At 44.5% G+C, this 23,147-nt stretch overlaps 1 protein-coding gene across 3 annotated transcripts in view; it reads right to left on the bottom strand.

The window, feature by feature from the left end:
• Window positions 1–23,147, bottom strand: part of LOC145343740 (doublecortin domain-containing protein 1-like) — a 469,487-nt gene that overhangs the window by 87,466 nt on the left and 358,874 nt on the right. For all 3 annotated transcript variants that reach the window (XM_080190005.1, XM_080190008.1, XM_080190007.1), the window contains one exon: window positions 22,421–22,602. In XM_080190005.1, the coding sequence (XP_080046131.1) occupies window positions 22,421–22,602 (182 nt within the window). The remainder of the gene's footprint in view (window positions 1–22,420; window positions 22,603–23,147) is intronic.

Genomic DNA, 23,147 nt, shown 5'->3' with positions numbered 1-23,147 from the left:
TTAAAAATTAATTTATGGGACATGGGTTTAGCTGGCTAAGCCAGCATTTATTGCCCACCTGTAGTTGCTCTGGAGAAGGAGGTGATGAGCTGCCTCCTTGAATCAGGCAGTCCACATGGTGTAGGTACACCGACAGTGCTATTAGGGAGGGAGTTCCAGGATTTTGACCCAGTAACAGAGAAGAAACGGTGATATAGTTCCAAGTCAAGATGATGAGTGACTAGGAGGGGAACTTGCAGGTGGTGATTTCTCATATGTCTGCTGCCTTTGTAGTGGTCATTTGCCTGGAGCCTTGGTGAGTTTGTGCAGTGCATCGTGTAGATGATGCATGCTGCTGCCATTGTACATCATTGGTGGGAAGAGTGAATGTTTGTGGGAGGATCAAGTGGACTGCTTTGTTCTGGATGGCGTGAAGTTCCTTAAGTGTTGTTGGAGCTGCACCCATCCAGGCAAGTAGAGAAAATTCCATTACGCTCCCGACTTCTGCCTTGTAGATGATGGATGGACTTTGGGGAGTCAGAAGGTGAGTTAGCCACTGCAGGATTTCTTGCCATTGATCTGTTCGTGTAGCCACAGTATTTATCCAGTTCAATGGTAACCCCCGGGATATTGCTAGAAGGGTTTCAGTGATGGTAATACCATTGAATGTCAAGGGGCAACGGTTAAGTTCTCTCTTGTTGGACATTGTCATAACCTGGCACTTGTGTGGTGCGAGTGTTACTTGCAAGCAGGGAAGACAGTGTGTGAGGCTTTCGCACTGGTCGTGAACTGACCTCGTGCCCAAAGCCATTTCCCAGCCGTGTTTCGCCGGTGCGAAGGAGAGCCAATTTAAATATTAATGACATGCTTTGGCCGGAAGATTGCAGGCTCTGTGTCTGAAGATCTATTTACTCTTTTCCAATTAAATGCTTGTAGGAACTGCTAGTATCTGGTTTCAGATTACTAACCAGCTTTCTCATTCTCCTACATTCTCCTTCTTCATTATTTTCTTTGACATTCTTTGCTGATTCGAAATCTATCTGAACTCTGACCTGCCACTAATCTTTGCAGATTTGCCTAGTATTCTTTCAATTTGATGCTATCCTTAGCTTTCTTGTTCAGCCATGCATGATGCATCCTTCTCAAAGAATCTTTCCTTTTCACAGGAATAAATCTTTGCTGAGGGTTATTAAATATCTCCTTAAAAGTCAGCCACTGTGTTTCTACTGTCCTACCTTCTAAATTACTTTCCCAATTTACTTCAGTGAGATCATATCCATATTCAGGTATAAAACACTAGTCATAGGTGCACACTTAGCCCCTTCAACCTGACTGTGGGCAACACGGTAGCACAGTGGTTAGCATTACTGCCTCACAGCGCTAGGGACCCAGGTTCAATTCTGGCCTCAAGTTAGTGCCTGTGTGAAGTTTGCACATTCTTCCCGTGTCTGGATGGGTTTCCTCTGGGTGCTTCGGTTTCCTCCCACACTCTAAAGATATGTAGGTTAGGTTGATTGACCATGCTAAATTGCCCTCTAGTGACCCAAGATGGGAATTAACAAGGTAAATATGTGGGGTTATGGGATAAGGCCTGGTTGGGATTGTTATCAGTGAGTCAGTGCAGGCTTTTTGGGCCAAATGGCCTCCTTTTGCACTATAGGAATTCTATAATGATCCTACTCTATGATGAAATTCCATCATGTTATGATCACTGATGCCTAGAAGCTCCTTTACCAAGCTTATTGGTTAATCCTTTCTCATTGCTCATTACCAGGTCCAGAATAGCCTGCTCCCTGGTTGGTCTAGAACTTCCTGCTCCAAGAAATTGTCCCAGATATACTGTATGAACTTGTTTTCCACAGTCTGCACTCTACCTACACTTAAATTGAAGTTATCCATTAATATTACAGTACTTCTTTCCACACTCCATTCATTTCTTTCTGTATACTCTGCCTATGTAACTACTGTTAGGGGTCTATCAACTGCTCCCACAAGTGACCTCTTACCTTGCCTGTTTCTTATTTCTACCCAAACTGTTTCTACATCTTGCTCCTTCAAGCTAAGGTCATCTCTTGTTACTGTGCTAATGACACCTTAATGAACAGAGCAGAACCTCTTTCTTCAACCGCTCTATGTTATTGGTACCCACAAGGAACACCAAAACTGGATCCTTCCCTGAAAGCTCCTCTCCAACCTTGAGCAGATATCCCCTATCCTGGTATTGGGCAGGCAGCACAGCCAGATACAATCGTGCTCTTGGTGTAGAGAACTGTGTCCATCTCTCTAACTACTGTTCCCTATTCTACAACAATCTTATTAACTCCCACACTTGAATGCCTTCCTGTACATCTACCGTGCAGCTCCAGCTCTTATCCACACAGGCTGCAAGAACCTTAAACTTGTTGGACAACTGCAAGGGCTGAATCTCCTCTACTTCTACCTTCCTGATCCCCTTACCTGCCTCACTGCAGTCATGCCCTCCGATTCCTGACCACTAGCCAACTCAGTCGGCCCTATCTGAGCGGTGTGACTGACTCCTAGTAAAAAGTGTCCAGGTAATTTTACCTCTCTCTGATGTACTGCAGTATCCGCAACTCAGCCCCTATCTCAACGGAGGCGATCTTACCAAAAAAAAGTCTAAGTGCCGAACAAGTGTGAGAAAGGGAGAGTTTTAAATCCATGTTTTTCAGTGAGGCCACAAATTAAATATTACACTACTTAGTGCAAAAAATGATTCACAACCTGTTTTCTACCAGTAAGGGGAGGGAGGTGGGGCCTAAGCTAGCCAGAAAGCCAGCTGCTCACAGTAGAAGGCACAATCATGCATGCACTTATCTCTCTGTGCCCTGGGGTTTGGAGGACAGTGGTTTCTGTCCCATGGGGGTGGGGGTTCCATTTTTGCTTTTGCTCTTTTTGCATTAAGGTGCCCCGATCCATTTGGAGCCAAGATTGTTCGAGGGCAATGTAAGGTCAGGAATTAGGAAATTTCAGCTTGCTTTCGGTTTGGGGATAACAATATGTGAGGTCAATAAATGAATGGTGTTTCCAGACAAAACAGTTGGAGTAAACACTTCATTGTGGTTACTGGCAGATGGTGGAGTCTGAATTCAATAAAAAAAATCTGGAATTAAGAGTCCACTAAAGACAATGAAACAACTGTCAATTGTTGTAAAAACCCATGTGGTTCACTGGTGTCCTTTAAGGAAGGAAATCTGGCTGGTTGGGAGATTCTAGCAGGCCTGGAGAATTTAGTCCCAGACCCCCTAATAGCATTTAAATAGTATGCTAAATGCAGACACTGCCGGAAATCTGGGCCTGGGAGATGCAAGTGAGGCACGAACACTCGCGGGAATCCCATGAATCGGCCAATTGTTTCACTCCAGTGGAGATTACTATAGCTCCCCACTTTTGGGAAGCTACAGGCCCGACCCCACTGGAGTGAAGGGGACGTGCAATCAGATCCCGTGGGGGTTGGGTGGCAGAGGGGGTGCTGGCACTGAGCTGGCACTGCCCATGCCATTGTATGCCCCCTTGCACTGCCCAAGGGGCAAAGTGTCCATGCCCAGGCATGGGGCAGTGCCAATGGGGTTGGGCCAATTGAGGGCAGGGCCTAGGAGCGGTCGGTGAGAGTGGGGGGGGTTCCACTGCCACTCTGTATTGGGGTCTGGTCGGGGTTGGAGGAAGGCTAGCAATGTGATTCTCCCGGCCCACTGCACTAAAAGATTAGCACAGCAGGATGGGAGAAGTGCCCCCGTATTCTCTGGTGAGGTACCTTTTTCTTTCGTAAGTCTTCCATTGAAAAAAACACAAATGAAACTGGACATGGGACGTGATCAAACAATTGTATTTGAAAAGTCATTGGATCTCTAGTTTGCTTGATCATATTGTGTCCCCTTAACAGATCTTCCAATCTCTTATGATCGGACTGGATATACCCTCCTGGATATGCGTTGGGAACCCTTGGGAGTCCCAATGTTCTGATTCTGTTGGAATATCCCAGAAAGATTCAACTTCTGATGGGCAATTCCACTGCTCCCGAGGACTCTCTTCAGCTAGAGTTGGAGAATGTGGCCATTCCAAATTATTTACCCCGATAGTTACCGAAGAAATGTTTTATAGGAAAATCCAAGTCTCACTCTGAGTAACTCTACCGCTGAACATCCTATTTACCTGCCAATCTGCTCGCCTACCCACCTGTTAACCTACCCCCTTAACCATTTGTCTCACCCACCCTATCCCCTTACCCACCAACACATTCACCCATTCATTCATATACCAACACGCTGAAAAGCTGTTTAAATGGATGTCCCAGACTGTAAATAAAAAAGCCTATATTTATATTCAATAATGGATTGGAATCCCTGGACAATATAGAGCTAATCAAAATGCTGCAGAGGCTGGAAATCTGAAATGAAATCAGAAAATATGGAACTACTCAGCAGGTCTGGCAGCATCTGTGGAGAGAGAAACATAGATAATGTTTCAGGTCATTGACCTTTCAATCAATTGGATCCTCCTGTGTCTCCCTTATCCGATAACTGCGCTGCACCAAAATGTCTTCTACCTGGCCTCAGTCTATCTGCTGGCTCAGACATTGTCTCTTAGCACATTCCTTGGATGAAACTGAAGAATTCTCAATGCAAGCGCTGGGAAATATTAAGTAGTTTTGAATGTACAGTGACCCAGTGAAGTGTGAGCTTTGAGCGCATCAGTAAAGTTGAGAAAAATAGACCTAAGCTAGGCATATAGCTTGACACTTGGCACTAGTATATACTAACCCAGCCTTTGATTTGATTTTTGATTTGATTTATTATTGTCACATGTATTAGCAAACAGTGAAAAGCATTGTTTCTTGCACAGTATATAGACAAAGCATACAGTTCATAGCGAACAAAAGGACAGAGTGTAGAATGTAGTGTTACAGTCATAGCTAGGGTGTAGAGAAAGATCAACTTAGTGCGAAGTAAGTCCATTCAGAGGTCTGATGGCAGCAGGGAAGAAGCTGTTCTTGAGTCAGTTGGTGTGTGAGCTCAGACTTTTGTACCTTTTTCCTGACAGACGAAGGTGGAAGAGAGAATGTCTGGGATGCACAGGGTTCTTAATTATGCTGGCTGCTTTTCCTAGGCAACAGGAAGTATAAACAGGGTCAATGGATGGGAGGCTGGTTTGTGTGATGGACTGCGCTTCACTCACGACCCTTTATAGTTTTTTGCGGTCTTGGGCAGAGCAGGAGCCATACCAAGATGTGATACAACCAGAAAGAGTGCTTTCTATGGTGCATCTGTAAAAGTTGGTGAGAGCCGTAGCTGACATGCCAAATTTCCTTAGTCTTCAGAGAAAGTAGAGGTGTTGGTTCGCTTTCTTAACTATAGTGTTGGCATGAGAGGACTAGGACAGGTTGTTGTGATCGGGACACCTAAAAACTTGAAGCTCATAAAAAATTAAAAGTAAAGTTTATTTATTAGTCATAAGCAAGGTTTACATTAACACTGCAATGAAGTTACTGTGAAATTCCTCTAGTTGCCACAGTCCAATGCCTGTTCAGATCAATGTACCTAACCAGCACGTCGTTCAGAATGTGGGAGGAAACCATTGGAGTTGTAGGAAACCCATGCAGACACTGGGAGAATGTGCAAACTCCACACAGCCATTGACCCAAGCCGGGAATCGAACCCGGATCCCTGGCACTGTGAAGCAGCAGTGAAAGATCAGATTCAGCTGTCAACCATTTCTACTTTATCCCCATTGATGTAGACAGGGACATGTTCCCCACCACCTGAAATTGACGACAATCTCCTTTGTTTTGTTGACATGGAGAGATTATTGTCATCACACCAGTTCATCAGATTTTCTATCTTATTCCTGTTCCCTGTCTTGTCATTGTTTGAGATCCAGCCCACTACAGTGGTAAAAATTCAGCCTGCAGCTGTTACTGTGTGTAAGGCCATACATCAACAATGAATGAATTGGGTTTTCACAGTAATAAATCCACCAAGGCAAAACACTGCTCACTTCCAATCATTTGCCTTGAAGTGATTAATAATTTAAAAGATGGGATCAGGATGTCACAACCTTTTGTGGCTTTAAAATGTCCCAAAACCCTTACAGTCAATGAAGTACTTTTGAAGAGTGTTTCGTTTTGTAATGTAAGAAACAGTGTGACCATGTGACAAACAGCAAGCTCCCACAAACAGCAATGTGACAACAGACAGATCATCTGCCCTCACTGATTTATTGATGCTGGTTGAGGAACAAATGTCAGCCAAAATGCTAGAGAACATTTCCCTTCTCATCTTCAAAATTATACCTTGGAATCCTTTACCTGTACCTGATTTGATTTGATTTATTATTGTCACATGTATTAACATACAGTGAAAAGTATTGTTTCTTGTGTGCTGTACGGACAAAACATACCATTCATAGAGTACAGAGGGGAAAAGGACAGGGTGCAGAATATAGTGTTTTAGTTAGGGTGTAGACAAAGACCTTTAATATATGGTAGGTCCATTCAGAAGCCTGATGGCAGCAGGGAAGAAGCTGTTCTTGAGTCGGTTGGTACATGACCTCAGACTTTTGTATCTTTTTTCCTTCAGAAGAAGGTAGAAGACAGAATGTCCAGGGTATGTGGGGTTCTTGATAATGCTGGTTACTTTTCCGAGGCAATGTGGACAGAGTCAGTGGGTGAGGGGTGCTGGTGGGGCTTTGCTTTAATTTTTGACCCAATATACAGCATATCCCTCAGTACTGCACCGACTCTGTCAACTAAGATTATGCCCATGTCAGATCCAAGCCCACGACTTCCTGAATCAGAGTGGCCATTGCTATTCTTGATCCATCTTAGGCAATTGCCCTCTGCTGTATAAATATTCACATTGCACTACTGACAATCTGCACCCTTAATGTAACAGGCAAAGAACAAGTAAACAAAAACCTCATGCATGTCTCCAACTGTTCAGTGAGGACAAAAATAGCATGTACTCATTATTTCAGCTTTGGTATGAGGTGATGTGATGAAAGAGGCAGATGAGGAAGAGTGAAGTCCATTTAGAAGAGCAAGATGACACACTGTGAATTAATGAGAATAATGGAGAGGTTTTTCTGTGTCAGAGGCAGTGGCAGTAATAAAAATGCAGTGGTTGTGTATATACTTGACTGGACGTGTCAACAATGTATTTGGTTTATAAAGTGCACAGAAAATATTCAGGAGGGTTTTGTTATCTCAGGCTGGTTAATAATGTATTTGATATTAATATCCATGCATCAGAGATTTCAATTTCAGGCTCAGCTTTGCTTTATGGACTAATTTATAACATTAGTATTTTCACAGACCTGTACAGATAGTGTGAGGTTTAATAAAAAATCAAACCCTGTTAACTGACCAAAACACAACCTCCTTCTTTAACTCACTTTAATGGGAGCACTCTGAAAGCACAGCCTTGTTATTGTTACTAATTGGGATTTCTTTAGAACAGAGCAACAGAATACCAAGGTACCTGCTGTACTGGCTGCCAAAGTATTAAAAGGTGCGCTAGAGTGATGTGGAGGAGGAGGGGGCGGTGGGCAAGGGCAGCTTGCTAGCACTGCTTGCATGGTGAGTTTCCAATCGCAACCGAGTTATTTAGAAAAAAGCAATGTGAGCAACACCAAATTATCAGCGAGAAGCAGTAACATATCCTCAGAACTGCACAGGAATCGCAGCCCAAAATGCATGCTTGAGTCACGAGTGGGACCTTTTTCTTATTCATTCATAAGATGTGGGTGTTGCTGGCTGGGCCAGCATTTACTGCCCATCCCTAATTGCCCTTAAACTGACTGGCTTGTTTGACTACTTCAGAGGGTATTTAAGAGCCAACCCGTGACTCACTGACTCAGAGGTAAGACTGTTATCATTGAATTAAAGTGGGCACCGTTGGATAGGGGTAAGGAAGTACTTTGTGTAGCACCTTTTCAACTCCCAGGATATCCCAAAGCACTTCACATCAGGAAAAAAACACTCCTTGTCATGCTATTAGGTAGGGAATCACAATTGCCAGTCTGTGTATATTTGCATCTCCTTATTTAGCTGTTCAGTAAAGATGCAATAGATTGATTCCTGGGATGAAGGGGCTGTTTTATGAAGAAAAGATGAGCTGGTCAGATCTATACCCATTGAGATTTAGAAGAATGAGAGGTGAATTTAACGCAACATGTACGATTTTGAGTGGGCTTGACAGGGTCGCTGCTGAGAGCATGTTTCTTCTTGTGGGAGATGTGGAACCAGGGGTACAGTTTCAAAATAAGGGGTCTTTTATTGAAGACTGAGATTTAGATGAATCTCCTCACTCAGAGGGCTGTTAAACTTTGCAATTCCCTTCCACAGAACAGTGGCTTATTAAACATATTCAAGGCTTAGTTAGGCAGAGTTTCAATTTACAAGGAAATCAAATGTGATGGGCAACAGGCAAGGAAGTGGATTTAAAGCCACAATCTGATCAATATGACCTGGTTGAATGGCGGAGCAGGTGTGAGGTGCCAAATGACCCACTTCTGATTCTATTACTTACGTTCTTGGCATCTCACACTAAGTATTGAGATAAATCACCAATATTACTGGTTTAGTATTAAGTATGGTTTAGATTGGGGTGAATGTTGGCCAGGATATCAGATGGGTTGATTCTCCCATCCTGCTGCGCTGCTTTTTGGAGCACAGTGGGTTGGGAGACTCTAGCAGAGGCTGTTTTGCAGGCCCCCTGCTGGGCATCACGGCCTCCACACATCTCCGGCCACTGGATTCCAGTGCCATCAGCTCCGTGCCAGAAATCAGTGCAGAGCTGCAAACATTATTTCAGTGAATGTAGAATCATAGAATGCCTACAGAGCAGAAAGGAGGCCTTTCGTCCCTTCGAGTCTGCACTGAGAACAATCCCACCCAGGCCCCATTCCCTCATATTAACTCTGTTAATTCTCCTGGCATTAGGGTCAATTTGCCATGGCCAATCAACCTAACTTGCACATCTTGGGGCAAACTTGTTTTAACAATGTCAATCAGTTAATTGGGTAGCTTGAATATCAAATTTCTTAAACTAGCAACATGCGAAAAGGCAAGACTTTGATTTGAGGAAACCGGAGCAGCTGGAGGAAGCCCACACTGATATAGGGGGAATGTGCAAACTCCACACAGACAGTGACCTAAGATTGGAATTGAACCTGGGTCTCTGGCACTATGAGGCAGCAATGCTAACCACTGTGCCACCCCCAATTATGCAAATTCTAACTGTAATGAAAAGTAAATATCATTAGTGGGCCTGGGACTGAAGTCCGTTCCCCCTCCCCACACCAGCCAGGAGTGTTTCATCCCAGTAGGGATTACTTTAGCTTCCCACTTGTGGGGAGCTGACAGCACGACCCCACTGGGGCAAAGAGGGAGAAATCGAGGGCAGGGTGCCAAGGGGTTGCCTCCTGGGCACTGTCACCTTGGCAGTGCCAACCTGGGTCCCTGGCACTGCCGAAGGGGCAAAGTGCCAATGCGCAGGGGGCACCTTGGCACTGCCCACCAAACATAGGGCAGGGCCAAGGAGGTGGGCCTAATGGGGGCAAGGCAAAATGGGGATGGGGGAGGGGAAACCCATGGGGCGGGGGAGTCCTGAAGCCACACTGCATTTTGGCTGAGTGACAGAGGAAGGGAGGCCAGCAATGGGGGCAGGCCATTAGGGAGGGGTTGGTGGGGGGGGCGGAATCAGCCTGCTGGGGGTGTTGGGGGTTGCCAGGGGGGACGTTGGTGCTTCCAGGGGGGAGCGGGAAATCACAAGATCAGGGCTGCGGAGTGAGGTGGGCTGAGGGTTGGGGGGGGGCGGGGGGAGGTGCGGGGTTGACCTAGTCCGGACATGTTTGCAGGGCCAGCGATGGGGCCATGGGGGAGGGTGGGGTCAGAGGGTCAATGGCCCACTCAGCGTTATGCTGCCGGCGTCTCCAGGGAAAATAGGTCCCACTCACAGCTTTTTGGACAGATTTACATTCGTGCTCTCTACAGTGCACACATTGTGGGAGATTCATTTTGAAACTGAAAAAAACAACAGGGCTTACTCCAGTTTTTACACAAATTTGATACTTAGAATTATTTTGGGTGAGTCAGCGCCCCCGCCACCCCCCCCCCCCCCAACACCTTTGTCCTCCTTTAACTGTGCCAGTGGATTTTTTGAATCCATTTGAGAAGGAAACCAATTTAATGTTTATTGCCTCTTCTGAAAAATGGCATTTCTGACAATGCAGCACCCTTTCAGTGCTACATTGGGTGGCAGGCTTGAATTTAGACCTAAATCTCTGGCGACTCTTGTGAATTTGTGACCTTCAGACACAGAGGTGAGGGGAGTATTATTGAACCTGGAAATGATAGACGGAATACCATTGAAAGAACTTTGCATTCCAGAAGGTGAGAAGGCAAGTCATTGGAACAGCAGGATATCAAAGGAACAGATAATCAATTCAGAGTAGGGCAGTGGTGCAGCGAACTCAAACGAAGGGAATAACAAAAGAGGGATTTTCATTTTCCTTTCCAAACAGATTTAAGAAATCTAGCCTATATCTTCTCATTTGTTATACACAGGTTACCCATTGAAATGAACTTGGGTGATTATAAAGTAAATCCCGTTAAGTGTTTAATACTTGAGGTGGTGGCATAGTGGAATTGTCACTGGGCTAGAAATCCAGTAATGCTCTGGAGGCCCCGGTTCAAATCCCACCACTGCAGATGATGAAATTTGAATTCAGTAAAAATCTGCAGTTAAAAGTCTAATGATGACCATGAAATCATTATGGATTGTTGTAAAAATCATTAATGTCCTTCAGGGAAGGAAATCTGCTACCCCTATCTGGTCCGGCCTACATGTGACTTCAGACCCAGTCCAATTAAGGGCAAGGCGATAAATGCTGGTCCAGTCAGGGATGCCCACATCCCATGAACCAATTAAAAAAATGGTGCAGAGAATAAACAATGGATAATAGCTGAAAATAGGCAGATTGCTGTTTGAGATCCTTTGCTGGAACTGTAACATTATTGCCAACTCAAAATAGAGATTTTTCTGTCCAAGTTTGTACTCAATGACTGTAAAAGCAATCTCTCTTTTCCTTTTCTGGCCCAGCAATGTAATCGTTTTCTCAAATATGGGGCAGAATTTTCCTGTCCCGCTTGCCACAGGAATCGTAGTGGGCAGTCCATGGAGCATGCAAAGGTCTATTGTGCAGCCAGAAGCTCCTGCCCAGAAGTGTTGTCAGTAAAACTGACTGGAATATTGAGAAGGCCCGATTCTTACCAGAGACAAGTTGAGAATCAAGCTCGCATTTCTTGAACATGTTCAGGTCCAATTAGAGTTTCACTGCTTTGCACTGAGTTTACAGCAGAAAAATCACAGAATCACAGAACCCTACAGTGCAGAAAGAGGCCCTCCGGCCCATCAAGTCTGCACCAAACATGATCCCACCCAGGCCCTACCCTCATATCTCCACACATTATACCCACTAATCCCTCTAACCTACACATCCCTGGACACTAAGGGGCAATTTCTTAGCATGGCCAATCAACCTAACCCACACATCTTTGGACTGTGGGAGGAAACAGGAGTACCTGGAGGAAACCCACCCAGACACAAGGAGAATGTGCAAACTCCACACACACAGTGACCCGAGCCGGGAATTGAACCCAGGACCCTGGAGCTGTGAAGCAGCAGTGCTAACCACTGTGCTACCGTGCTGCCATTGCCCAGGTCCCCTTTGAGGTGCCTGTGTCAAATAGGGACAGCAGATATTGAACATATTGGGTTCCTTCCATTTAGTTTAAACAACACAGTCAATCCTGTGGTGTACAAGGAAGAGCAAAGGGGTCCTCTGACATTCTGGCTAATAATTATGCCTCAGCCAACATCATTAGAACAGATTTCCTGTGTTGCTGTTTGTGGGATCTTGCTGTGTGCAAATTAGCTGCCATGTTTCAGCCATAACTTGCACTCATATAACGCCACAAACCTTCCCAAGGTGCTTCACAAAGGTAAGTTCAGACAAAAGTTGACACTGAGCAACAAAGGAGATGGGAGGACAGGTGGCTGAAAGCTTTCCAAAGAGTTTTAAGGAGCATCTTATGAGGAGAAATAGGTAAAGAGGGAAAGCTTTATGGAGGGAGTTGCAGAGCATAAGGCCGAGATGGATGAAGGCTCGATGCTGCATGGGGAATGGGGAATGGAGGATACACAAGAGGCTGGAAATGCAGGACGACAGAATTTCTCTGAGGCCTTTGTTTTTGGAGGTCACTGAGGTAGGGAGGGGTATGGGCAAGGAGGGAGATTCTAAATTCGAGATGTTGGCGGACCAGAACTTAATATAAGTCAGTAAGCGCAGGGGTGATGGGCGAAAAGGACATGATGACAGTTAGGATACGGGCAGCTGTCCCAATATTATAACAGTGACAGCACTTCAAATGTACTTCATTGATTGTAAAGAAATCTGGGGAGTCGTGTGGTTCTGCTTAAGCATAGCAGAGCCGGCTGCAATTCCTCAGAATAATAAATCTATTCAGAGTTTTCACCAGTGTGTTCACTGCACTGTCTTGAAACTGCTTTTGAATTCTCTTAATAAATTTTGCATTTGCTTCGAAGTGGCAGTTTACCATGGATTAATGCGCTACAGTAGGTGTGTCCATGCTTCTCTCATTCATGAGCTGATTAGGTTCACACTATGCAGTTCGTGCATAGCATATTAATTTGTAAATATCTCTCATGTTGCTATTACCAAAAGCTCTTTGTGTTCATAATCCACCCTTGAGGCAACTGCACTAAGAATGGCCCTTCCACAACATAAAAGCAGTGGCCACACTTCCAAAGTACTTCACACTTGATTTTGGATATGAAAAGCTTGACGTAAGAGGAGTGTTTGAGGGCTCTGGGTCTGTGCTTGATGGAGTTTAGAAGGATGAGGGAGCATCTCAGTGAAACGTGCAGAATACTGAAAGGTCTGGATCGAGTGGACATGGGAAAGACGTTTCCATTAGTCAGAGAGACTAGGGTCTGAGGACACAGCCTCAGAGTAAAGGGCCAACTCTTTAGAACTGAGATGAGGAGAGGACAGGGCCAGTCCCTGGAGAAGCCATGAAGCTCAACTCTTTAAAAACCTAATGAGACACCATGAAAATTGCAAAGGAGTAGGAAATACCTGTCTCCACCCATCAGGAGTGCTAGGTATGGGATTTTGACAGGAACCACCTGCAACTTTGCTGAAATTCAGACAGTCTGGGAAGTGGGTTGGTTGTCCTGGAATCGGAACCTGTCTGCTATCTTGAAAGGGTTCTCAAGTCCTTTGGATTCGATGGGAATTCAGCTCATTCACTCTGTTCCTCTCCACAGATGTTACGTGGCTCCAGCAGTTTTTATTTCTACTCTAATTTTTTAGGCCGGAACTATCCACCCTGGCGGAATCTTCCAGTCCCACCAACTGATTACATGGTGGCAAGGGGCGCATTCAGTGGGAAATCCCGTTGACAATGGTAGGACCAGAAGATCCCACTGCCAACCAATGGCGGACCGCCTTCAGCCACTGTGAAATTTGCGGCAGGTTGCGTGGTAAATCCTGCCCTTAGCATGGAAATCTCAGGAAAAGTCTCTTTCAATTCACTGAAACACATCTATCACATGACTATGGTATCCATTGAAGTAAATATCATGGGGCAAATTTTCTCTTTGTGCCGCCATGGGAATCGGAAGGGCAGACCACGGAAAGGTCTGTTGACCTCGGGTAGGATTCGACAGTTTCAGGACGAGTGAGTTCGGAAAATCCCACCCAGCATCTCTATATTAACCCACCCTCACACAACAGGCAGGCTAACTGCAAGATGTACGTAAGACAATCCTACTAAACCATGCCCAGTCCATCATGCAAACCAGCAACCCATCCATTGACTCTGTCTACACTTACCCCTACCTTGGAGAAGCAGCCAGCATAATCAAGGACCCCATGCACCCCAGACATTCTTCCACCTTCTTCCATCAGAAGAAAGATACAAGAAAAAGTCTGAGATCACGTACCAATCAACTCGAGAACAGCTTCTTCCCTGCTGCCAGGCTTTTGAATAGACCTACCTTTTTCTACACTCTGGCTTTGACTGTAACAGTACATTCTGCACCCTCTCCTTTCCTTCTCCCCTATGAACTCTATGAACAGTATGCTTTTTCTGTGTAGTGTGCAAGAAACAATACTTTTCACTATCCCAATACATGTGAGAATAATAAATCAAATCAAATCAAAACCATGCATGTATGTAATGTTATTTCCCCTGTACTGAAAAGTGGAAACCATGGAGAGTTGGAGCCTTTTTTGATAACTTTTAATTGGGATTCTTTTGTACAGCTAAAAGTCTTATTGGATATTAGCTGCTGCTGTTTGGGTTTCCAGTGGATCTGAAAACCCTGTGGCGAAATGGAGGTGCAAGCTGCTATCTCCCAATGTAAGGAGATTTTTCAGTACTGCTTGTGGGCACAGAGGAATAGGACTGCACACCCTCCAACCGTGTAATCAGTTGGTGGGACTGGAAGATCCCGCCAGGGTAGATAATTCCGGCCTAAAAAATTAGAATAGAAATAAAAACTGCTGGAGCCGCGTAACATGAGGATGTCTCTAGGGCGGTGGATAGAGGAGAGCTGGTGGATGTGGTCTTTCTTGATTTACAGAAGGTGTATGACAAGGTACCTCACAAGAGTTTATTGCAGAATGTAAGGGGACATGGAGTTGGGGGTAGGGTGTTAGTGTGGATAGAGGATTGGTTGTCAAATAGGAGGCAGAGAGTGGGGGTCAATGGGTGCTATTCAGATTGGCGGATGGTGACTAGTGGAGTGCCCCAGCGGTCGGTGCTGGGGCCTCAGCTATTTACCATTTATATAGATGATCTGGAGGAGGGAACCGAGTGTATGGTGTTGAAATTTGCTGATGACACCAAGATTAGTGGAACGGCAAATTGTGCGGAGGGTGTGGAGAGTCTACAGAAGGATCTAGATAGGCTGGGCGAATGGGCCAGGAAATGGCAAATGGAATTTAATGTTGGCAAGTGCGAGGTGGTCCACTTTGGTAGGAATAATGGTAGGAAGGATTATTACTTACGTGGCGAAAAACTGCAGCAGGCGACGGTGCAGAGGGACCTTGGGGTCCTTGTGCATGAGTCGCAAAAACCCAGCTTGCAGGTGCAGCAGGTGGTCAGGAAGGCGAATGGGATGCTGGCCTTCATAGCGAGGGGGATTGAATATAAAAGTAGGGAGGTCTTGCTGCGGCTGTACAGGGCATTGGTGAGGCCGCAGCTGGAGTACTGTGTGCAGTTTTGGGCGCCGTACTTACGCAAGGATATTTTGGCCTTGGAGGGAGTGCAGAGGAGGTTTACTAGGCTGATGCCGGAGTTGAGGGGGTTGAGCTATGAGGAGAGGCTGAATAAACTAGGCTTGTACTCGTTAGAGTTTAGAAGAATGAGGGGAGATCTCATTGAGACGTATAAGATGATGAATGGGATGGATAGGATAGAGGTGGAGGGACTCTTCCCGCTCAGAAAGGATAGTACGACTAGGGGGCACAGCCTCAAGATAAAGGGGGAGCGGTTTAGAACGGAGTTGAGGAGGAACTTCTTCACTCAAAGGGTGGTGAATCTCTGGAATTCTCTGCCCGTTGAGGTGGTGAAGGCTCCCTCGCTGAATATTTTTAAGACGCGGGTTGATGGGTTTTTGATAAGAGAGGGGATTAAGGGTTATGGGGAGAGGGCGGGAATGTGGAACTGAGCAACGACAGATCAGCTGTGATCTTATTGAATGGCGGGGCAGGCTCGAAGGGCTAGATGGCCTACTCCTGCTCCTATTTCTTATGTTCTAATGTTCTTAACATCTGTGGAGAGAAACAGAGTGAATGAGCTGAATTCCCATCGAATCCAAAGGACTTGGGAACCTCTCAAGGAAGCCTTCAATCTCCTCAGCCTTTCTGATTGTGGGCGTCCAACTACTTTCCCCATTGATTGCCTGTCTTCATTCCCAATTCAGATTTCAGGCCTTGCATCTTCCCCACCGACTGCCCCCAAGGCTGCAGCCTCCTGCCTCTGGTGTTTATTCCCGCTCTCCAGCTATACTGCTACATCATTTGGCTGGCTGCTGGATGAAAGGTGGAGCTACAGAATGAAAACAAAACCCTGCAGTCAAGTGTTACAGAGAGCCACATCTCCAATCTTTAGACATTTTTGGTCACACCCTCCACTTTTCATCACAAATATCGTAGACAGTTTGTTTGCCTCTGATACCTCATTGAGAAGTTAATCCCCAAAGATTTGATCACTGAATCTGTACCAGTTATTATTCTGATCTGCCTCTTTGCAAAACTCCAGTTATATCTTTTAAATTCAAGACCATTTTATTGTGATGAAACTGTACCTTTAAGAAATGCCTTTGTGTCATGTTTCTTGTGCAGGTTATTTTTAGGAGTCAGATCTTTCTCTGGAGGCTGCTGTATGTGAATCAGAAGACAATTGTTTTTCTGTATCTCTGGTCAGAGGGGTTAAAAGGCTGGAAATGTAGGACCCACATGAACATTTTTTTTTGGGCTAACTAACTCTGAAGAGGGATTTACAGGGCCTGATTTGTCTATAGGTGGTAGCCTACATATTGATGCTGCAAAAGCATAATTGATCCTAAATGCTGGAGTGTTTGTTTTAATCTGAGTTAATGCAGGGTTGTTATTTTTGTGTTCTCCCCTGGTGTTTTTCAGAGTGTGGTTTGATTAGGTTGATTGACAGGAACATCAAATGACTGAGCAGGACTAGACTCACAGAAAGACACAAACTGAGTTATTACTTGGGATCTTTAGAGAGAAGTGTCCTTTCCTGTCTCTTTCTTTCTCTCGCTGGATTTGGAGACTGGAATCTTCCAGGATATTAGTCACTTCCTCAGAAGTTCTGCTGTTTGAAGGTAGATCTTTCTCTGGAGGCTGCTGTATGTGAATCAGAAGACAATTGTCTTTCTGTATCTCTGGTCAGAGGGGTTAAAAGGCTGGAAATGTAGCACCCGAAGAGGGATTTGTGTCTGTGGCACTATTGCTTAAATTGAAACTATAGAGGTAGCTAGCTGTTAAGAATTATACCTTGTCATGTTTAAGTATTTCAATTGGGAAAAGCTATGCTCATTCTTTTTGTTATATTTTAACTGTTAAATAAAGTTTGTTTTAATAAAAACTTCCTAGTGGGTCAGTGGAATCAAACTTGGGGTGAATATCTTATGTTCGCACTAATGCCAAAATCAATAAAAGTTAAGGGTCAGGTTAACTTCATGATATACATTGGAGTTTCTGATCTGGTCCCGAACATAATGTATGGTGATATGCATTTGCTCCAAATTTATGTTTCACTGATCTATTTCCCTATCCTTTCACCTGCTTCCTTTGTTTGCTTTGAAGTAGCTAATCCTTTGAGTTGTTGGAGGGCTTGTGGTGTAGTGGGTCGCAGTCCTACCTCTCGGTCAGAAGTTCTGGGTTATTTCACCTCAGGACTTGATGACCCTGGAAGGTGCGTCCATAATGTTGCCAAACAGGTTGATTATCAGCCTGTAAATCCTCACAATATGTCAAGTGGTGTCTGTTTTAGTTATTGTGCAGAAGGCAATGGCGTATCACTTCAGTATTGTGTGCAAGCATAATCATGGACCAAGTCACTGGGAGTCCATGGTTGTTATTGACCTTTTAGGTCACGGTACCTGATGGAGGAGGAATCTTCTGGGTTTACCTTTTCCAAATCATTCTACATGTTTTTTGGCTGGCTTCCTCTACACTTTAATTTTCCATCAGAGCTTGTTCCCTTTCCACTGAAGATTTGTCTTGTCACTTGACTTGGTATTATTCCCATTACTTGCATTTTTGTTTTGCGATATGATATCCGGCACTCCCCAGTGCATTGTAAAACGTCAGCACAGCTCACTGTCTCTCACACTGTTATGTGTCGCAGCATTTTACTAATTCTCATCACATGGACCACAATAATTATGTAAGTAAGGCCCCACACAGGATCTTCCTGGAACACTGAGTTACATACATTTGTACTTGTACTCTACAGTTTTTGACCTTTGTATAATAGTCTGCATGTTTGATTGTTTAAAAATACAATTGCCAAGTGTTTGCCTATATTGCTAAACAATCCAAATCCTTTTAGAGTCAAAGAGGTTTACAGCATGGAAACAGGCCCATCGGTCCAATTTGTCCACGCCACCCTTTTTTTTTAAACACCTAAGCTAATCCCAATTGCCCACATTTGGCCTATGTCCTTCTATACCCATTTTACTCATGTAAATGCTTTTCAAAAGACAAAATTGTACCTGCCTCTACTATTAACTTTGGCAGCTTGTTCCAGACACTTACTGTGTGAAAGAATTGCCCCTCTGGACCCTTTCGTATCTCTCCCCTCTCACCTTTTGAGAAACCATTGCTTCATTCTCTATCTCTACTGTCTACCTGTTTTTGTACCATTAATAAAAATAACCATTCCATTGATAGTTCTGGCTCTTGTGTGAATCCTTCACATTATGTCTCCTGAGCATGCTGTGTCATAACCAGATTTTTATCCAAACTTTTGTTTTACCCTGGATTCCAGTGGCTAATATTTTTATTGCCAATTTCTCATGTGAAACCTTGCCAACAACCTTTAGGAAAGAAATAATCTAAAGCATTTGATGTGTCATTATTTCATTTACTCTCAGAAAACATTGAGAAAGGCTCATTGGAAGGATCTTCCCCTTCTTAATCCAGGCTGATTTGCTTCTTATTATGTTGCTGTGGTAACAGTTATGCCTCTGACAGCCCATTAGCATAATTTCCAGTAATTCCTTCTCCACGTACACTTTACATGCACATGTGGCCTTGATTATTTGTTTATCTAATGCTGCTGAGTTCACTTAATGATTTAGTCAGAGCACCACCCAGGGTAACACATAGGCATATAGATACAGGAGGTGCCAGGTTAGGTTTATGTTGAGTTATCTGACCTTGGTGGGTTGACAGCAGGAAGTGCTGCAATTATTCTCACTATCCCTGGAAGTTAAGCTTCCAAGTGCATGACACTCTGGTCAGATCCCCATCCGAAGTACTGGTTCAATACTGGGCACCTCAGGGAGGATATAATGACCTTGGATGGAGTGTGACGCAGATTAACCATGATAGAATGGCACAGTGGCACAGTAGTTAGCACTGCTGCTTCACAGTGCCAGGGACCCAGCTTCGATTCCTAGCTTGGGTTATTTTCTGTGTGGAGTTTGCACGTTATCCCCATGTCTGCGTGGGTTTCTTTCTTCCCACAGTCCAAAGATATACAGGTTGGGTGGATTGGCCATGCTAAATTGCTCCTTAGTGTCATGGGACTAGTTAGGCTAAATGCATGGGATTGTGGACATAGAGCCTGGGTGGGCTTATGGTCAGTGCAGACTCGATGGGCCAAATGGCCTCCTTCTGTACCATAGGGTTCTATGATTTTATGATATTGGAACTAGAAGAGTCAAATTAGGAGAGTGGGTTGCAAGTACTAGGATTGTGGATGGTACGGCAGTAACAGCGCCACACAGCTCCAGGGCCCCAGGTTCAATTCCAGCCTCGGGTGACTGCCTGTGTAAAGTTTGCACGTTCTTCCTGTGATTGCGTGGGTTTCCTCCGAGTGCTCTAATTCCCTCCCACAGTCCCAAAATGTGCAGGTTAGATGGATTAGCCATGTAAACGTGTGGGTTACAGAGATAGGGTGGAGAAAGTGCCTGTGGAAGATTCTGCATCAGAGAAATTTAATACAGACCCGAATGGCCTCTTTCTGCACTCTAGGTATTCTATGATTGCATTTCCTTGAGTAGAGAAGAAGATCTTGAGTAGAGATGATCAAACCTAGGATGATTAAGGTTGATAGGGCAGATAGAGAAAAACCCTTTCAATAGAAAAGGGAGTCCACGAAAAGAAGGCATAACCCTAAAACTGGAGATAAACCATTCAGGGGTGATTTCAGAAAGCACTTCTTCACACACAGGAGAGTGGAAATCGGGAACTATCTCCCCAAAAAGCAGTTCAGGATAGGGGTCAATTGAAAATGTAAAAATAGAGATTGATAATTCTTTAAAAGGCAGGAATATTAAAGGGTTAGTGATCCAGGGTGTCTAGATGGAGTGAAAATACAGACCAAGCATAATTTAATTGAATAGCAGTGGGAAATGCTTCAGGGGCTTGGCTGGCCTCCTGTAATCCAATATTTCCTGGATGAAAGAAGGACAAAGGAGATCAGAATTCCTGCTCCTGGTTGCAATTCAGAGCCTTGCATTGGAAAGGCACACATATTGGTGCCAACGCAAGCAGGCTTGGCATTGGTTCCAATGCTTCTCTTAGGCATCAGCCACCACCATTAACCACTTGAGCGACAAGTAAGGACCAGCCGCTTAGATAATCGGTGAGTCACCAAGATGTCTGATGACCACAACATCAAAATGCTTTTTTACAGGAGCGGCACTGAGCGCAAGGGAATGTTGTGAAAATTGTCACTGCTTGATAATAGAAAAAGGAGGCGTCTGACGAAGGGTCATCCAGACTCGAAACGTTGCCTCTATTCTCTCTCCACAGATGCTGTCAGACCTGCTGAGATTTTCCAACATTTTCTGTTTTTGTTTCAGATTCCAGTATCCACAATATTTTGCCCTCAGGCTTCTGATTGGTTGGCTTGAAATATCCACCAATTAAAGTGAGAGTCAGCCATCTGAGGAAGGGAAGGTGAACTAGGGGGTGGATTGATCTAGACGGTATTCCTAGGCAGGGAAACATCCTGGGTAAGGGAGGCGTGTAATCAGGAAAGGAGATCAGCACTAGAGAGCCAGCTTGCTAAAATGGAACTGTGAACCCTTCTTGTGTCAGTCATCACAGTGGGAGAGTATTCTGTAACGCTGGCCAGAATTGCGTGCGGTGTCTACAATGAATGTGTTCACTGTACCAACTGCAAATTACAAGGGCCGCCTCACCATTTCCTTATTCCCTGTGAGACAACACAGAACATAAGACGTCTACGCAGGAAACTGACAATCAGCAAGTGTGCTGCTAAAAAAATAATCAGAAACAACACACAATTAGACATGAACACACTAATTGACTTAAATGAGACAAGTCTGAAAATGCTGCAGTGTTTCTTTTTTCAGATCTGAGGTAGGACAGTCTAGGAGGAATTCCAACTATCATGCTATATTTACACAGCAGCTAGAGGTATCAGACCAGGAGAGAACTTGGCTTGTCTGTGGCTGCGTGCGCTGGTGGAATATTTCTTCCATTGGTTGGATTTCACATGCCTAGATTGCATCGATCTGTTGCAAATATGGATAAATAAATTGCAGGTCGGTTTAAAATCTGGGTAAGGGGTTCCTGCAAGTTTCCTAAGCACTTGCTGCATCGTGGACAAAGCATCCTTGGCTTTGTAAATAGAACAGAACACCGTCCAATCAATTATCACTTCTCGCAGGCTGGAATGATGATAGGTTCAAGAGCAGTCAAGAGTTAAAGAAATCCTAAACTTTGAGGGTAACACAGTGGCGCGGTAGTTAGCATCGCTACCTCACAGTGCCAGGGACCCCGGTTCAATTCCAGCCTCGGGTCACTGTTAGTGTGAAGTTTATATGTTCTCTGCGTGTTTGTATGGGTTTCCTCTGAGTGTTCCGGTTCCTGCCCACACGCCAAAAGTGTGCAGGTTAGGTTGATTGGCCATGATAAATTGCTCCTTGGTGTCAGGGAGATTGAGTTTGTGTCTTTGTATGCCCTGTTTGTGAACAGAACTCCCACTCGCCTGATGAAGTGGGAAGTGCTCCGAAAGCTAGTGGCTTGTGCTACCAAATAAACCTGTTGGACTTTAACGTGTGTTACTGTGTTTATCCAAGTCCAACGCCGGCATCTCCACATCAGGGAGATTAGCAAGGTAAGTACAACAGGATATGGGAATAGGGCCTGGGCAGGATTGTTGTTGGGCAGGCTTGATGGGCCAAATGGCCTCCTCCTGCACTGTAAGAATTGTATGATTTTATGAATGGTTAACAGAGTTTAGGTGCCCCATTACATGCTCGCTGACAAATCAAAATGATCCATGCAACATACCATGGAGGCGAGATGAATATGTAACCCTTGTTTCTAACCCTTGAAGGAATCCTGAAGCTCTTTTTGGTCCATTTCAAATAATTTTAATCCATTTTCAAAACATGCTAATAATTACATTTCCAGTGTGTGTAGTCTTTGTTCTTGCAGTGCAGCAGACCTGGTGTTACTAAGAATTTGGGTCGCCTATTTCATGTGGAAAGGTGAAATCTTCAGCAGAAATTTAACATGCACATCGCTTCTGCTGAGCTCTCTCAAAGAAATTGCCTTCACAACGTTCACAGCTATGACTGAAGTGAGAAAGGGTATTTTGTGGTCTTACGTTTTCTTGAGCATGTTGGTGATATCTGGTCCTGTGACTGTTAATATCCTGGATTTGTCTCTCTCCCCGTTCTTCAGAACTTTGATCCTTACCGGTGTGTAGCCAGCATGACTTTTCTGAGTTGGCTTTAGCAGAGGTGGAGCATTGGGCAGAAGGGACCCCTCAATTGGCCAGTCGTATTCCTAGTTTTAATAGGTTACAAAAGACAATCGATTATTTTTAATACAGAATTTTGCATTCATCAATATCAAATTTATCTGTTTAGACAAATTTGATTTGATTTGATGTATTATTGCCACATGTATTAACATAAACTGAAAAGTATTGTTTCTTGCGCATAACACAGACAAAGCATACCGTTCATAGAGAAGGAAACAAGAGAGTGCAGAATGTAGTGTTGCAGTCATAGCTAGGGTGTAGAGAAAGATCAACTTAATGTAATGTCGGTCCATTCAAAAGTCTGACAGCAACAGGGAAGAAGCTGTTCTTGAGTCAGTTGGTACATGACCTCCTGACAGGAGAAGGTGGAAGAGAGAATGTCTGGGGTACATGGGCTCCTTAATTATGCTGGCTGCTTTTCCTCAGGCAGTGGGAAGTGTAGACAAAGTCAATGGATGGGAGGCTGCTTTGCGTGATGCATTTGGCTATATTCATGACCTTTTGTAGTTCCTTGCGATCTTGGGCAGAACAAGAGCCATACCAAGCTCTGATATAACTGGAAAGAATG

This window comes from Carcharhinus amblyrhynchos, chromosome 6, assembly GCF_965287045.1.
Source record: "Carcharhinus amblyrhynchos chromosome 6, sCarAmb.v2.hapA, whole genome shotgun sequence".
Lineage (NCBI taxonomy): Eukaryota > Metazoa > Chordata > Chondrichthyes > Carcharhiniformes > Carcharhinidae > Carcharhinus > Carcharhinus amblyrhynchos.
The sequence above is the reverse complement of the archived record's forward strand: the minus strand, read 5'-3'. Positions and strand labels throughout refer to the sequence as shown.